This window comes from Carya illinoinensis, chromosome 8 (assembly GCF_018687715.1).
Source record: "Carya illinoinensis cultivar Pawnee chromosome 8, C.illinoinensisPawnee_v1, whole genome shotgun sequence".
NCBI classification, from domain to species: Eukaryota; Viridiplantae; Streptophyta; class Magnoliopsida; order Fagales; family Juglandaceae; genus Carya; species Carya illinoinensis.
In genome coordinates, this window is record NC_056759.1 from 8872287 (window position 1) to 8890790 (window position 18504).

Here is an 18504-nt window from a genome sequence, read left to right on the forward strand (position 1 = left end):
TCGCTTATTATAATACTACCTAATTTAAAAGAACAACCTCTACTGTTATAGGAGGTTCAACTATATATAAATTTTAATTACTAAAATTTTTTATTATTTAATTATATAAATTTTAGGAAATCACTTGATAAAATACGGACAAGAATAGCGTTAATCCTTATTATCTTCCTGTCATTGGCTCTGTTTCCGTCGATCGGGATCGACAAGGTAGACAATAGTCAACAGTACAATACGCCATATAACATGCCCATGCGTGTTTGCGAGGAAGAGAAGGCTGCTCTCCCTCTCCTCTTTCCTTTTCCACGCTCCAAACTCGAAATTCGTATAAAACTAACTCTGTTTCTCTCCGTCTCTCTCCTCGACCTAACCATCTAATCCAACCAATTCCTCGATCCGACGAAACTGTTTCGATTCGTGCGTATACTCTTTCGCCCACTCCCACTGTTTCGATCTTCTGTTTCGCCATTCGATTCACCATTCCCTTGAATTTTATGGTTTCTTGATCGAGTTTTGAAGTTGTGGTCTGCGGGAACGTGAATCGAAATAATTGTTGTAGAATATAAGGGGAAATGGCGGGGCAAAATCAAGGGCCGAATATGGATCAGTTCGAGGTTTACTTTAGGAGAGCGGATTTCGACGGCGATGGAAGGATCAGTGGAGCTGAAGCTGTTGCTTTCTTTCAAGGATCCAATCTGCCCAAACAAGTCCTTGCTCAGGTTTCGCCATTTTTCAACCTCCAATTTCCATTTTATAATGCATTTTATGGATAAATTAAGCTATTTTGCATTTAGTTTGAATGAATGACGGATTCAGATTATGTACGAGCTACCTCATGTTCGATTAAATTATTTTTGCTTCCGAATTGGGTCAAAACTGCGCTTTCTGATACTGTGTTGAATATTTCTGGTCTTTGCTAGTGAGATTTGTTTATTACTTGATGGATGTTCTCTTACGCATCGGAAATGACCTTAACGTTATCTGTCTCTTCTTGCTAACTAGACGTGAAAGCATTGGGATCAATCTTGGAGACTGCAATAAGTTACTGCTAAGTTCTCTGTCTATAATGGTCTGGTTTACTTAATGCGAATATATATGCGATTGGGGGATAAGGATACCGTTATTTTTAAAATGAGAACAAAGAAACTAGTAAATTAGTATATCCCTTTATTGGCGAATATTGGAATGACTGAAATGAGGCAAGACTTCGAAGCGTATTTTTTTTAAATTTTATTAGCGACTTCTGAGATTGATTCTCATCACGCGGTTGCTTTCATGTTTTGGGGTGATTATAATGGTGTTGAGCATTTGACACTTACTATGGGGCATATAAGCCGATGTGAGGAGATGGGAGACTCAGATTTCAGGCTTTCAAGTTTGAGATCTTCAACAACGTTCTCTTCATATGGTCTTTGGATTTGCTCACCTAAGTATGCAAAATTTATATTCTGCATTGTTACTGTGCTGGTTCACAACATGCAAATTGTTATATTTTGGTATCTTTTATATCTTAGTCCTTTTTTTCCTGTCAATATACTTAGTCCATGCTTCTTTGTGATTATGCCTTCCATCTTTTAGTCCTTCTGTGCAATGGATTTTAATACCTGATTGAGGATGCTTTCTTTTTAATCAAACATTAGGGATGTGTGCTGATCATAATATTCCAAGTAATTGCTTGCAGATATGGATGCATGCTGATCGTAACAAAACTGGTTTCCTTGGTCGCAACGAATTTTATAACGCTCTCAAACTTGTAACTGTGGCACAAAGTAAGCGAGAATTAACTCCAGATATTGTCAATGCTGCGCTATATGGTCCGGCCGCGGCTAAAATTCCTCCACCACAAATTAATCTTGCTGCCACGCCTCCACCTCGACTGAATTCAATGGGTGCTGCATCAGCTCCGCAGATGGGTGCAGATGCGCTAGCATCTTCTCAAAATCTTGGCTTTAGAGCACAAGGAATGCCAAATCCTAGTATGAACCAGCATTATTTTCCTTCTCAGCAAAATCAGGTCATGAGACCATCTCAAGCTATGCCTGCTGTTACTGCTTCCCATCCATTACAGGGTATTGCTAGTCCACACCTCACAACGGGAGGTAATATGTCAGGTCCCAATGTCCCAAACTCAAATATATCAAACGATTGGCTAAGTGGAAGGACTGGTGCAGTTTCTAATGGACCCAGAGCTGTTGGTCCATCAATTCCCTTGCCTGCTTCACAGCCGCAAGCTTCTGTCTCTATGGCATTCCAGCCAGCAGTTAATGCCTCTAAGGACTTAGTTGTTTCAGGAAATGGGTTTGCTTCTGGGCCAAACCATTCTGTTAGTAGCACACCTGCCTCTTCGGCCATCAATCTTGTTTCTGGTGCACCTCAACCTCTAAGCAAGCAGAGCTCTCTTGATTCATTGCAAAGTGCATTTTCAATGCAACCTGCTGGTGGTCAGATTCAGCCAGGCCAGTCATCATTGAACCCAAGTCAACAGGTTTCAGCTCTAGGTTCTTCCTCACTTGCATCACCTGGAATTTCAGTTGGACATGGAAGTCCTACTCCTGACAACGTGCAGCTTCCTTGGCCTAAGATGAAACCCGCTGATGTTCAGAAATATGCAAAAGTGTTTATGAAAGTAGATGTCGACAAAGATGGGAAAATCACTGGTGAGGAGGCACGAAATCTATTTTTGAGCTGGAGATTACCAAGAGGTAAGGGTGAAAGTTTGTGGAAAACACATTTTGACCAAACTATTTTCTGAAAATTTCAATCTTGGATCAGCATACATCACAAGACCATGATTTTGATTCAAGAAAACTTATCTCATGATTCAACCCAAGTGTGTTGCCTCACAAGGAATACACGCCCTTCTCTGTGTGTTTTTTAAGGGTTTTCAAACACTAAGAAATAGTGCTTGGTTCTCTTCAAATACTTGAGGATGTGCTTTGCCGGGATCTAATGTTCTTTTTTTTGTTATAAATAAAAGTTTTATTGAGACAAGTAACAAGGCAAAGCCAAGTACACCTGAAGTATACAAAAACTGAACCTATTACATGTCATGAGCTAGAAAAAGAAACAAGAAAATCATGGACACTAGTTCCACTAAATACAATAGCCGAAGCCCATTGAAATAAGGAATTAAAGAAAAAACATCTAGGTTCATCCAGCGAGTGTTCCTTATTTTCAAAGCATCAACCATTCCTCTCAACCCAAATACACCATACAAGGCATAAAGGGATCATTTTCCAAACAGCAGCAATTTGCACATTACCCCTCCCTAGCAAGCAAAAAGGTCCTCCACCCTCCTAGGCATCATCCAAGCCATACCACACCTATTGAACACTTCAATTCATAACAACCTGGTCACTTCACAATGTCATAATAGATGATCAACTGATTCTCCAGATTTCTTGCATCAGAAACACCAATCCAAAACAATTAATCCACTCTTCTTGAGATTATCCAACGTTAAAATCTTCCCTAAAGAAGCGGACCAGCCAAAGAATGCAACCTTTGAAGGGACCTTACTCTTCCAAATACCATTCCAAGGAAAAGAATGAACCCCATTCAGCCTTGACAGCGACCTATACCAAGAACGAACTGAAAACTTCTTGTTACCAGTATGCATCCAGACCATCTTATCTCTCATATCCTTCCCGCGCTGAGTAGCATATAATAAACCAGACAATTCAGAAACAGCCCCCATTTCCCAATTGTTCAAAGCTCTAGAAAATAGAACATTCCAATGAGTAGAGCTGCTAGAACAATCCAAAAACTCAGCCACAGAAGCATCTGGATACTGAGAAATATGAAAAAGATCTGGAAAAACAGCACAATGAGCCCTACCACCACACACTGACTGCTTGACTAGTAGTCTGGACCTAGGTTGGATTTTATCCACTCACAACATTGACTGCTTGGCTAACATTTGGTCTTGTACAAAGCGATGAGACTTCCTACAGCCAAAGCATGAGGACAGTCTTATTCTCTCTTTCTGTGTTTTTTCATATCTGTTTAAAAAGATGCATTCCATGCCTTGAGGGTAAAAACCCTTTCTTGGAATCTTGCAAGCAAAGTCTAGCCGATATCATGCATTGTTAAAAGTCCCAAAAATATTTTCCTCCCGTCTTTATACACTCAATTCCAGGTGTCTATGATGCTTCACCAAGGTCTTTGTAACACCCAGTCCTATATTGGTAAAAAAAAATAATTCACTCAGAGCAAGTACCTTAGTAGTCATGAGTGCTAAGTCACATGGCTAATTCACCCAGGGCCATGAAATTCAATGCTCTACTATTATTAGGTGGTTATGATATGATATGTAATAGCCCAAGAGAAACTCAAGCCACATTTTGACTTATACTCCAAATGGACTGGTCAAAATTATAATTGAAGCCCCTGGAAATCATTATAAAGAGCAGGAGCTTCTACCTTCCGGGTATTACAATCTCTCTACTTAAATCCCTAAAGTCCTCGTTAGATCATTCAATCTCTCTCCTTAATGTGTCTAATACTTGTTTAAGGCCATAAATTGATATCATTAACTTGCATACTTTTGTTTCATTTCAATGAGATATGAAACCTTCTAGCTAATCCACGTGAAAGTTTTCTTGGATGTACTCATTAAAAAATGCAGTTTTAACATTCATTTGTCATCTCTCATAACCATAGCATGCAATAATGGATATAAGAATCCTTACCGACTTTAGTATGGCCATTGGCAAAAAGATTTCTTCATAATCAATGTCAGCCTTTTGAGTATAACCTTTTGCCACTAGCCTAGCCTTGTAGGTCTATACCTTTTCAGTAGGTCCCAATTTCCTTTTGTTGATCTGTTTGCAACCTGCAGGCTTAATACCTTTTGGTTTGTCTACTAAGGTCCATATCTCATTGGAATACATTGAGTCCATATTTGATTACATGCCCTTCTCCAATGATAAACGTTTTTATCACTTATTGCCTCCTTGAGGTAAAAGGATCATTTTTTAATTGATTTGACTTAATGATCTTATTTTACAAATTTGAGTCTCATTGGAGGTCTAATAATCTTTGTACTATGCTGAGGGTTATATTTTTATCACTAATAATTGTTTTTATCACTTATTGCCTACTATGTTGTAATTGCTTCATATTTTACAGCAGGTATTGGTACTAGCTCATCATTCTTCTCATTACACCCAATCATTGGATTGTCAACTTGTTTTTCAAGAGAAACTTTATATCTAATTTTCATTTCTACTATAATTTTCTTCAATAAAAATAGAATTCTTACTCACAAAAACCTTTTGTTTGCTAGTATTATAAAAAGAGAATCCAGTCTGACATTTTGGGGTAACCAAAAAATAAACATCTTTTGCTTCTAGGTCCAACTACGTCCATGTTAAACCTTTTAACATGTGGAGTTTGTGCATGTGTGTGAAGCAATGACCAAATTTCATATTTTTGCTAAGTCATCTGTTGCGCTTTTAGGATGATGGTATCCCTAGAATGTATTATGGATGATTTTATCTGTTAAGTTCTTTACTGCACCCTGTGTTCTTTTTGTGGAATTATGCGCGCGTGTGAAGGAAGGACCAAATTTCATCTTTTTGCTAAGACATCTGTCACAACCTAGGATGATGGTATCCCTAGAATGTATTATGAATGATTTTATTTGATAAGCTCTTTACTGCACCTTGTGTTCTTGTTGTGGAATTGACCTATACTCCTGTGTTTCTTAGGGACTCTGTTTTTCCCAATAGGATGATGGTATCCCTAGAATGTATTATTGATGGTTTCATTTGATTAGTTGTTTACTGCACCCTGTGTTCTTGTTATGGAATTGATCTGTACTCTTGTGTTTCTTAGGAACTCTTTTTGTCTTTTCAGAAGGTTCCTGGGGAGTTTGTCGTGTTATGCTAACTTATTTGTTGTCCTTTCTCAGAGGTCTTAAAGCAGGTGTGGGACTTGTCAGACCAGGATAATGATAGTATGCTGTCTTTGAGGGAATTTTGCTTTGCTCTCTATTTGATGGAAAGATTCAGGGAAGGTTGCCCTCTTCCAGCTGCGCTGCCACCTAATGTCAAGTTTGATGAGACACTGCTGTCTATGACAGGCCAACACAAAGTCCCTTATGGAAATGCAGCTTGGGGCCCCAATCCTGGTATAGGCGAGAACTACTTTTAATATGCTTTAATTTCCTTCCCTCTTTTCCACTAGATTTTCTCGATGAAGCATTTATTTCTATAATTAGGTTTTGGACAGCAGCAAGGGATGCAAGGTGCCCGGCTGATTGCACCTTCAACTAATATAAGGCCACCTGTCCAGTCAAGTGGCCCCCTGGTTGATGGTGAAATGCAATCAAATCAACAGAAATCCGGACCCCCTGTATTAGAGGATTCCTTCTTAAACCAAATTAATGCGGGAGGATTGAATTCAGCAAACTCAAAGTCTCAAGTGGCAACTACTGCTGGGAAAAAGGCATCTCTCCTGTCTTTTTGGTTCTCTTACCATAAGTGTTTGAATTGTGAATAAATGTTTGGTGAAAAAATATTCATACCTTATAGGATTATTCTTGAAAAAAAAAAAAGCAATGAAATGAAAACCTTTTGTTGACTTAATGGACCAAAAAAATGGCCATGGTACGTTAGGGGTGGCAATATGTTATACAACCCATTAACCCAACACGAACACGACACGATAATAGCGAGTTAGGATTTGATCTTAACGGGTTCGGGTCAAAACGGGTTGACCCGTTAAGACAGATTGTTTAATGGGTTGATAACGGGTTAATCCGTTTTGACACGTTATAACCCATTATGACACGTTAAGAAAGTTAAAATTACAATTATGCCCTTATATCTTAAAGTAAAATTGTTAGAATTTTAATTTCGATATTTTTATTATCTAGATTGTAATTTTATACTTGTAGTTAGTTTTATAATTTTTGTTAATATTCTGATTTAAACATTTATATAAAATTTTGTTAAATTTAATCAAATTAAACGGGTTAATTTTGGGCATATTCAATCCATTTACATAAACAGTTTGAAACGGGTCGTATTAACCTATTTCATAATATTTACTAATGGGTCAAAACAGATTGACACGACACGACCCGTTATGTTAATGGGTCGTGTTAGGGTTTGAGATTTTGACATGATAAGTTTAACGGGTCGGGTTAGGGTTAGAGCCATGGAAGATTGTCTGAAAAGTGGGAGGAAGGGTTTCTATACTGCACATCGAGAAGGAGGAAGAGGTTACACTGCGCAGAGATGCTCCAACTTCAGGGGTGGATACATGGAGGTGGTGGCGTATGGAGGAGGTGGCCATAGAAACTCTGTTTGTATACCAGAGGACAAAGATGGTAGGGGATGGAGGATGTTGATGGAGGTGCTGAGGGAGGTGGGAAGAGGCCCTGCTGTCCTACCACCACCAGAGAAGGCTGTGCAATATGCCTCTCGGTCGTATAGGGAGGCTCTTCAACAGAGGCCTAGTAACCAACTTTCCAATGTTAGAATAGGGGACAAACCGAGAGGTAGGGTAGGTCTGCCGAGAGTAGTTTTTCCAGCTGCTACCCAGAGTGTAGTAGGAAATGGCAGAGAAAATGATGGCCTTAATATGGAAAGGGAGGGAGGCGTGTTACAGGAGCTGATGACACAAGTCAAAGCCATGCAGGAAAAAATTGAATGGCTTATCAAACGGGCGGAAGAAAAATGAAACATGGGCTTGAGCTTGGACCTGGGCCATGATGCAGAAGTACCGGTGGGTCAAGACTTGGTGGCTGGGCTGAAAGGTAAAGGGTTGGATCTCGGCCCAAGCCCGAGAAAGAAGTGGGTGGATACGAGGAGGAGGCTACCCGCTTCATCCGAAATTTTGGCCAAGCCAAAATCTTCAATATCGAAGCCAATATTTGGGCCAAGGGTGACAAAGTCAACCCAGATTTTTTCGGTGGACTCAGAGGAGGTAGACGGTGGTCTGGTGGAGGCCAGCTTACTAGTGGTTACGGAAGAGGGGGAACTTCTGGGCAACGACGAAGATTTCCTGGACTCTGCGTGTAACCCGACGTCTGTGGATGAGGAGCTGACCTCGCCAATGGGACAGAAAATGCCGAAAACTTCAAAACTGACTTTGTGCAACCCGAAGTCACTGCAGGAGATCTAGAGCACGACGTTGAGTGAGCCGAGAACTGCTGGAAGGCTGATGAGTGCAATGGAAAGCTTGGGTCAGACACAGACCATGACGTTGGAGGAAGAGGAACCCCTAGCAAGTGAAGAACAGCCTAGGCCTGGGGAAGAAGCAGAAATTCCAAATGTAGAAGGGTTTAAAGCCTCTTGGGTAGGGGAAAAAGTGGAAGAAAGGGAGAGAAGGGAGGTGGAGGGGGAAGGTTCAATGGTTCTGTTTGAGGGAGAGGATTTCTCAGAGGAATATCCTTCTCCAATAAGCATGATAACTCCCTTACCTCATAATTGGGTCTTGAACAAGGTGATAGAGATGCAGAGTGTGGTGGGGATCTCATGTGTGGGCTACGAAGACCAATTTAAGGCGCTGCTAACAGCCATTGAGGCCAGTCACTATCAACATGGTGCTGTATCAAAAAAAAGTAGGGAGTTGAGAAGGCTTACTTGGTCTATCAATTATGATGGCAAGGATGGAAAGGAGGGGAGTACAAGTCATAGTAGAAATAAGGTAAGGGCCGTTTTAGTTGTTAAATGAAGCCAAAAATTCTGAGCTGGAATGTAAGGGGGTTGAATGAGGTTAACAAACGCCTCCAGGTACGATCTTTGTTGAGACAATGGAAGCTGGACATTATTTGTTTGCAGGAAACAAAATTGAAGATTATTACAAGAAGAGTCATAAGGAGTTTATGGAACTGCCAATTTGCAGGATGGTCCTATTTACCTTCGAAAGGGGCCTCGGGGGGAGTATTAGTTATGTGGGATAAAGGGGTGGTGGAGAATATTGATGAGTTTGTGGGAGAATATTCGGTGGGGTGCTTGTTCAAAAACTTTGAAGATGGGTTTGTGTGGGCTTTCGTCAGCATTTATGGTCCTAATTTGGATTGTGAGTGGCGGTTGCTTTGGGATGAACTTGCAAGCATGACTTCATGGTGGGAGGTTCCATGGTGTATTGAAGGAGATTTTAATGTGACTAGATTTCCTAGCGAAAGATCGGGGGAGGGTCGACAAACTCTTGCTATGAGGGAATTTTCAGAAATTATTTATGAGCTGGAATTAATGGATGTACCACTAATGGGGGGTGATTATACTTGGTCCTCAAACCAAGCCTATTCAAGACTAGATAGATTCTTAATATCTCCTTGGGAGGAACATTATCCAGATCTCTCTCAGAAAAGGCTCTCTAGGATTTGTTCGGACCACTTTCCCATTGTGCTGGATTGTGGAGGGATCCCAGGGGGTAGAAGGCCTTTTAAATTTGAGAATATGTGGTTAAAACCTGAGGGGTTTGTGGAGCTGGTGGGACAATGGTGGAGCTCATATCATTTACAGGGCAACCCGAGTAATGTATTGGCTGGAAAGTTGAAGGCTTTGAAAAAGGATTTGAAGTTATGGAATGAGCAAATATTTGGTGATGTTACACTACGAAAAAAAAAAAAATCTGTTTCAAGAGTTACAGAGCTTGGAGGGAGGTGGAGATGGGAGCAATCGCAAAAGGTAAGTCGTTGCTGATCTGGAAAGAGTGATTCTTATGGAGGAAATTTCGTGGCAACAAAAGTCAAGGGCGTTGTGGCTTAGGGAGGGAGATAGGTGCACAAAGTTTTTTCACCGCATTGCAAACTCTCACAGGAGGTTCAATACCATTGAGTCCCTAAACATGGATGGCGGTGCACTTACGGATCAAGCTGAAATTAAGAATCATGTGGCTGGACACTTTGAACACTTGTTATCAGAACCTCATGATTGGAGACCTACTTTAGATGGATTAGCTTTTGAGCACATCGACCAAAGTAGTATGGTTTGGTTGGAGAGACCATTTGAAGAGAAAGAGGTACACATAGTAATCAAGAAAATGAATAGAGACAAAGCACTAGGCCCGGATGGCTTTACTATGGCTTTCTTTCAGAAGTGCTGGGAGGTGGTGAGAGAAGATGTTATGCAGGTTTTCCAGGAATTTTTCACATATGGCAAATTCAAGAAGAGTTTGAATGCTACTTTCATCGCACTGGTCCCAAAAAAAAAGGTGCTATAGAGGTGCAAGATTTCAGGCCTATTAGTCTGGTGGGGAGCATTTATATGATAATCTCTAAAGTCCTGGCTAATAGAATGAGCACAGTTATGGATAAAATTATTTCTAAGACTCAAAATGCTTTTGTGAGAGGGCACCAAATACTGGATTCGGTTCTTATAGCAAATGAGTGTTTGGACTATAGGATCAAGTCGGGAGAGCTAGGTATTTTATGCAAATTAGACATGGAAAAGGCCTATGATAATGTCAATTGGGACTTCTTGTTATACATGTTGAGTTGATTTGGTTTTGGGACAAGATGGAGAAAGTGGATGAGACATTGTGTGTCAACGGCTCATTTCTCAGTGTTAGTAAATGGAGATTCGGTGGGCTTCTTTAATAACTCGCGGGGACTATGACAAGGTGATCCATTATCACCCCTTTTATTTGTCATCGTAATGGAGGCCCTAAGTCAAATGCTATCAGCTGCGGTGGGGGGCGGGGGGGGATTCTTGGCTGGTTTTGTAATGGGAAACATTAACATCTCACATCTATTGTTCGTGGACAACACATTGCTGTTTTGTGAGGCAAATGCAGGACATGTGCAAGCTTTGAAGGCCATTTTATTGTGTTTTGAAGCGGTATCGGGGTTAAAAATTAATCTTGCAAAGACGGAGATGGTTGCAGTTGGTGAGGTGAGGAACATTAGAGGGTTGGCCAACATTTTGGGTTGCGGAGTCTCTTCTTTGCCATTGAAGTATCTTGGCCTCCCCTTGGGGGCTACATTCAAAGCCAAGGTAATTTGGGAGGAGGTGTTGGAGAAATTAGAGATTAAATTGGCCGGGTGGAAAATGTTGTACTTAACTAAAGGGGGGCGGACCACTCTTATCAAGAGTACACTATCCAACCTTCCTACATACTACTTGTCTCTATTTCCTCTCCCCGCCAGCATAGCAACAAAAATGGAGAAACTTCAATGTGATTTTCTGTGGAGTGTCTTAGGCGAGGAGCTCAAATTCCATCTAGTAGGGTGGAATAAGGTGTGTACTCCGTTGAGATATGGGGGCTTAGGGATTCGGAATGTGAGGGCCTTTAATGAGGCATTATTAGGAAAATGGTTATGGCGTTATAACAAGGAAAGGGGAGCCTTTTGGAAAGAAGTGATTGATATGAAGTATGGAACTAAATGAGGGGGTTGGTGCTCTAAGGAAAGTAGGGGGACTTATGGGGTGGGGTTATGGAAGTACATAAGGAAATATTGGTGTACCTTTGCTAGTAACACTCATCTTTGTGTGGGAATTGGCATGAGGTTCGGCTTTTGGAATGAAGTGTGGGTGGGAGACACGGTTCTAAAGGAGGTTTATCCTAATATTTTCATAATTGCTCGGGACAAAGAAGCAATGGTAGCTGATTTGAGGGTAATAAGCAATGGTGCACAGGAGTGGAATATAAGTCTTACCCAGGATGCACATGATTGGGAAGTTACTGGGATGGTGGAGTTTCTCAGCTTGCTGTATAACACAGTTATTGATGCGACAAGTGAGGACAAGATAGTATGGAAACCTTCGAGGAAAAGGAAGTTTTTTGTGTGCTTCTTTTATGATACAATTACTATGCAGCGAAGACAACAATTTTCCTTGGAAGAACATTTGGAGGAGCAAAGCACCTAAAAATGTTGCATTCTTTGTATGGACAGCAGCATTAGGGAAGATTCTTAATATGGACAATCTAAGAAGAAGAGGCATAATCATAACCGAATGGTGCTATATGTGCAGAAAGAATAGTGAAACGGTAGACCACTTACTTTTACATTGTGAATTTGCTCGGGAAATCTGGAATTTTTTCTTCAGCATAATGGATATAGCATGGGTCATGCCGGGAAGAGTGATAGAATTAATTGCAAGCTGAAGAGGAATTGCGGGGACACCACAGATTGCGGCTGTATGGAAGATGGCTCCTCTTTGTATTCTTTGGTGTATTTGGAGTGAAACAAATGATAGACTTTTTGAGGATCAGGAACGTTCCATAGAAGAGTTTAGGAGCTTTTTTTGGAAGACTTTATTTATGTGGGCCATCGTTCTAGAGCTGAATGGTCTCAGTTTCCAAGATTTCCTTGTATCAGTTACTAGATCCTAAATAGGTGTATTCACATGTATACCTCCAGTGTACCTGGAATATGCTTATTAATAAAATTTCTTATTACTTATAAAAAAAAATAATATATATACTTTGACACGACACGAACACGACCCGTTAACACGATTTGACACTCATATGGTACGTTTTAAATGTTGTAAAACATGGAATTTTGGATTTTGGTTTAAGCACTTGTTTCATCAAATTATCTCAACACGTGTACTGAACTCTTCTATGTTTCCCCATTTTAGAAATGAAATTGTTAGAAAAGATTATTTTAAAATTGTCTGTAAAGTCTTTATAACTTTCAATTCCGTACTCTTCTGGCTCATAAAGAGCTAATTCTGTACTCTACACCTCACTTGACTTTCTTATGTTGTATCTTAATACAAATCGGGTTATCTTTATCACCATATGTGTGTGTATGCTCCTTCTACTTATTCCTCTTTTTGGTCATATATGTGTGTGCGCTTCTTCTTCTTATTCCTTTTTCACTCTCTCAGATCTTGTATGTGTATCTTTTTTTTCTTTTAATATTTAATGCTTTAACTTATTCTTCTTATATTCATTCGTTTTCATTTAACCATTTCAAGAGTGGCATTTCTTTGGGTGGAAGAGACTGAAAAGATAGTGGTTCAGTTCATTTAACTGTATAATTTTGGTCTCTAATTATCTCTCTTCTATTGCTTTCTCGCAAGATTGTTTATATCAAGATATTACTTAAGTCTGTGACTTCTATAACTTTTTGAACTCACTAGTTATTTGTTTTCATCTTATTTTTGTGAGCTATGTTATTATCTAAGTATACTATTTGAGCGTTCGAGGGATATTGAAATATTTTCTTTATTCATGGTAGGTTGAAGAAACACAAAACGTGATATTGGATTCTAAAGAAAAGCTTGAGTTATACCGCACCAAAATGCAAGAACTAGTGAGTAGTTTCTGTCTACTATTCATTTGCTTTAAGTTTTTTCATTGGTACTCAACCTTTGTTTCTCTTTACTTAATGGTCAGTAACCTGTTCAGTATTTGATAGGCCTGCTGCTTTACTTTATGTGTGGAGTAGTTAGTGATGCTAGAACGGCTGTGTATATTAATGAAAAAATGTCCTGTGTACATGAGCTTTGCCTATTACATTCGTTGAATAAAATTTTTACTGATATAAAAAAAAATATCAATGAAAAAAGTTCATCAAAAGATCAAGTCAACCTAATTGGAGTCCAAGGACTGTACCAACTCGGATCTTTATTTCAAATTCAGTTGGAATAGTAAAAAAGTAATATACTTACAAATAGAATGATGAAACCTAAACTTCCTGAAATTCCTGTTGGAGTTGAATCATGAAATGGTTAGTTGTCATGAAGAATTATTAGGATCCTTAATATGTTTCGTGTAGTTTGATCTTGTATAGATACCACTGCTTGGTATATCCATAAAAGGTGCAGCCTTGAAGCTCATTGTGAATATCATGTTTTTTGTCTTTTCATTTTATTCGCTGGTTGTCAGGTGCTATATAAAAGCAGATGTGATAATAAGCTAAATGAGATCACAGAAAGGGCATCTGCCGATAAGCGTGAGGTATTCTCTATGATATAAAGAATTGTGCTGTATTCATCTGAAAAGAAGTAGATTTTTATTCTATACATAACAAAAATTTGTATTGCAGGCAGAATCGCTGGGTAAGAAATATGAAGAGAAGTACAAGCAAGTGGCAGAAATAGCATCTAAGTTAACCATTGAAGAGGCTAGATTGCGTGATATACAGGTGACAGACATTCTTTGCTTTTATGTGGTGATGGCCTGGATGGCCTGGACCAGGTTATGCGAGTGTGAGGCTGTGAGCTTATAGCATGCCCAACATAGTTTTTTGCCAATTTCTTAAATTAGAGATTTGGTTGATCCGACCAAACCAGTAAAATGTAGTTATGAACATATGGGATACTACAGAAATTTATTTTGCGTCATTGCTCAATTAGAGCAGCAGTTTCTCATACATCAATGGTTGGTGTGATGTTTTTTTCACCACAATTGATCCCCCAGTTGCAATCATAGAATAAAATAATTTCTTGCTGAAGACATCATGAAAATTTTGCTAAAGTGGAAGACAATTCATTATCCTATTTTATCTGTCATTAATTTGTCAATTTGTCTGATTCCTCTTGCCACTAGTGAGTCTCAGCATAGCTTTTTTCTCTCTTGTTTTTGGAGGGGAGGGGAGGTTTTAAGTAAGGAAATCCATGCAATCACATTATTAAACATGCCAATTTTCGAGATGCAGCTCATTGGTGACGTTCATTCCTTGATTGAGAATTTATACCTTTCCGTCTGTTACCTTATTATTAGAATTTGTTTCAAGGGCATTTGTTGCATGATTTTGGATTTTACTTGATTCTTCTCTTTTAGGAGAGGAAGATGGAGTTGCATCAAGCAATAGTTAACATGGAAAATGGAGGCAGTGCTGATGGTATCCTTCAGGTACATCTACTCATTACTACTATGAGTCAATGTAGATTCCCTTTGATTCTGTCCAACAACATTGCGTTTGCTGCTTCTATAGGTGCGAGCTGACCGTATTCAGTCAGATGTTGAGGAGCTACTGAAGGCACTAACTGAACGTTGCAAGAAACATGGATTAGATATTAAGTCAACTGCATTGATTGAGCTTCCAACTGGTATCTTTGATCTCATGTTAATTCTTTGTTTAGACTCATCCCTGTGGCTTCCTATAAATACAATTAATTTCATGCCTTTTCCCAATCTCCTCTATATGAGTTTTGGACTCTTCCCTGTGTATTGAAATGTGCATTTCCCATTTATGCAACCTTAGTGATCCAAGTTCTTGAAATCTGTTATGGCACTCATGTTCTATTTTAGGTTGATTATTGTCCAAATTGAAGGATTGAATTGATTGCCAAGAAAAAAAAGAAAAGCATCAAATGGTTTGCAGTCCATTTCATTTCTTGCTTAGAAGACATTGAAAGAGTCCATGTTCCTTAAAGTGGGTTGGTGACCAGCCACTGTATCCTGGGTGGAGTTTTGGGGTGACAATGTTCCTTCCTCTTGTCCATTAATCCATTAAATGTGTCTTTTTCCCGACAGTTGAGGAAGCCTATAACTCACTCATTACCTGATCTAGGAATCGAATGTGCTGTTGATTGGCCTTCTTAATCATTGAGTATAACAATGATTATGTAGATTTCTCCTGAAGTGAGGATTCCATTTCTCATGTTGGTACTTGGATCCCAAATGCACACCTGAATTAACAGAAACCTTTCATTGTTTTTCCCATGGGGATTTAATTGGTAAACTCTCTTTTGGTTTCATTCTAGAGATCTATGACTAAATTCTCTTGGTGTTAGAGGGCTTGGACACGACCAGCTGCTGCTATTATGTGGCCCATATGCATGATGGCCCTCCAATTGACAAGAAACAGTGGCAAATAGTGTGTACAGATAATGTTTTGTGAATATGATGAGGAAGCAGGTGTTGCTGTCCACTTTTCAAAACAGTGGATTTCAAAACAGATGTTGATGTTGTAGGAGTAGCCACAGTTTCCCGCCATTGACTTGTACTAGAGCATGCTTATTTTTTCTTAAACTGCAAAACTTATATGGTCAATTTGCATGATGGATTTTGAAGGTTGGGAACCTGGAATTCAAGAGGGAGCGGCTCTTTGGGATGAAGAGTGGGATAAGTTTGAAGATGAAGGCATGCTCCTTGCTTCCTACCCCACCAGTTTTTTTTTTTTTTTTTTTTAAATAAAGATCTTACTGTTTCCCTTTGTTTTTCTATCTCCAGCTAGTGCTTTCAGCTTTGCTTATACAGTTTGAGAAAAAGAGTCTTTTGACATTTATTTATGCATATTTATTATGCGTGTTAACTTTCAGGTTTTGTCAATGATCTCACTCTTGATGCGAAAAATGTCTCCGTCTCTCCTAAACCAAAATCTGCATCTGTTCACAATGAAAAAGCTTATGGTGATGATAGTTCACACCGTGATCCATATGCTAATGGAAAACCAGGGAATTCTTTGAGTACCAGTGAACCCGCCTTTGAGAGTGAATCTGCATATTCCCACAGTGAAGATGAATTGGCCAGAAGCCCTCATGACAGCCTTGCTGGAAGGTCTGCATTTGAGAGTCCATCTAAAGAGTTTTCAGATATTCATTATGGAAAAGATTTTGAAGCAGATACAGAAACACATAGGTATAGGCATTGATTCTTTGTTTCACCTACTTTGCTGTTTCATCTCTTTCTTTCTGCTGTGCTAACTGTGTTATATATCTTGGTAATGCTAAAATGGTCTATTCATGGTTGCAGAAGTTTTGATGAATCAACCTTGGGGGCCTTTGACAATAATGATGACTTGGACTCAGTGTGGGGATTTAACAGTACCAATACCAAGGTGAGCGAAAACATCCTTAAGCACATGGATATATGTTGGACTTTTTCCTAATAGGTGTATAATAAACTCAAAAGTGGAAAAGATTTGTGTTGTTTATAAACTCCCTAGGATTTTGTTAATTTATCAAAATTTACCTTGAATTTATGTAATAACATAAAAATTGCACGGTAAGACAAGCAATGCCCAATGGAAAATTGTTTCTGCCTTCAACAACAGAGGCTCAGCCACAATGTCATTTCCACAACTCCTAATATTCGGCTCTTAGATGGATCTCATACGTTAATCTATACTCATAGGCTGGTTAAAATCAAGGTTCCACCTAGGTAAAGAGCTTGAGCTTGAAGAAAACTAACCATTTGATACATAAATTTTGACTGGGAAATTTATTGATAGAATCTGTAGAATAGGTTAACGGGTATTATCTATTCCATTTGGAGCGAGAAAAACGCTTTTATTATCCTTGGCCCATAAGAAACTAGGAACGCATATGATGCTTCTATCATGGAGGACTGACTGCTTAATTCATATACTTGCTCTTTCAAACCACTTTGTTGCACATGGTATCTTGTTAATGCACTGTTTAAATTTCCTTCCATGATGTCATCCTGCAGTACCCAGATACTGAGAAGCACAAAGATATCTTTGGATCTAGTGACTTTGGTATTAACCCAGTAAGAACAGGATCCTCACATGCAAAGAGTACATTTGCTTTTGATGATTCTGTTCCTGGCACTCCGATGTCCAAGTTTGGTAACTCTCCAAGGTACAGTGAGGCGGGGGATCACTTCTTTGAACACTCCTCGAGGTTCGATTCCTTTAGCATGCATGACAGCGGATTCTCCCCACGGGAGAAGTTTACTAGGTTTGATTCCATGAGCAGCAGCACAGATTTCGGCTACAATCGTGAGAGGCTTACAAGGTTTGATTCTATGAGCAGCACAAAGGACTTTGGCCACAGTGGTGCATTTGCTTTCGATGACACAGATCCTTTCGGCACCTCTGGCCCATTTAAGGTCTCATCGGAGAATCAAACCCAGAAGAGGAGTTCGGATAACTGGAGTGCTTTCTAGCTCGGCCAATTTACCATGTTTTTCTACTGCCCCAAGTTTTCCCCCCATTTTGTTTCTGGGATTGTTGATGGTAGCCATTTTTTATTGTAATGTATAGCTTGGAACTAAATCTCGACGGTCGTATTGTTGTTTTTTTATTTTTTTGTCCGTATTGCTGTATGGTATGGCCTTATTGTATTATTTCCACTTCTGTTTTTTTTCGGTGATGAAAGAACACAGGAATTAAAAAGCTTGTTCTTTAAGTAACAAACCCTCAGTCTCTGGATCGTTGAAATTGTTATGACTGGCACTTTCATGCTGTTCCAGAAGTGACTTTAGTTCAACAAATTAGGCACATAACTCACAATTGTTTGAGAACTTCGATTTTTAATTTTTAATTTTTGACAATTCCCCTGATTGAATGCGAGCTTTTTCTTGCTTATCTTATGAGGAAGATCCCGTAAGGTTGAAAAGCATCAACTCTCAGATCATGGTATCATTGTATTGTTAAATCTTATGAGCCTATAAAGTACTTGTTTGACTCTTACTTCTCATCCTCGATGAATGTAAGACTTTAGAGACTTTCTGAACCTTATATTTCATATGACCAAACGGCAATATCTCCACGGTGAGAGAGTTTGGTCTCCTCTAATGTCTCAATAAATTCATTTGGCAGCAATTACCTTATATTTCATATGGCCAAACCGCATTAATCTCCACAGTGAGAGGGTTGTCTCCTCTAATGTCTCAATAAATCCATTT

General features: G+C 39.3%; 1 protein-coding gene across 1 annotated transcript; it reads left to right on the forward strand.

Annotated features, from left to right (window-relative positions):
- The first annotated feature begins 84 nt into the window (after nucleotides 1-84).
- LOC122319107 (epidermal growth factor receptor substrate 15-like 1) lies at nucleotides 85-18013 on the forward strand. Its single transcript, XM_043137014.1, has 13 exons — nucleotides 85-716; nucleotides 1679-2699; nucleotides 5912-6130; nucleotides 6221-6447; nucleotides 13145-13219; nucleotides 13795-13866; nucleotides 13955-14053; nucleotides 14692-14763; nucleotides 14846-14960; nucleotides 15928-15996; nucleotides 16176-16494; nucleotides 16609-16693; nucleotides 17305-18013. Exons 1-13 carry the CDS (start codon nucleotides 570-572, stop codon nucleotides 17761-17763), a joined length of 2979 nt encoding a protein of 992 aa, XP_042992948.1. The 5' UTR covers nucleotides 85-569; the 3' UTR covers nucleotides 17764-18013.
- Nucleotides 18014-18504: the final 491 nt, after the last annotated feature.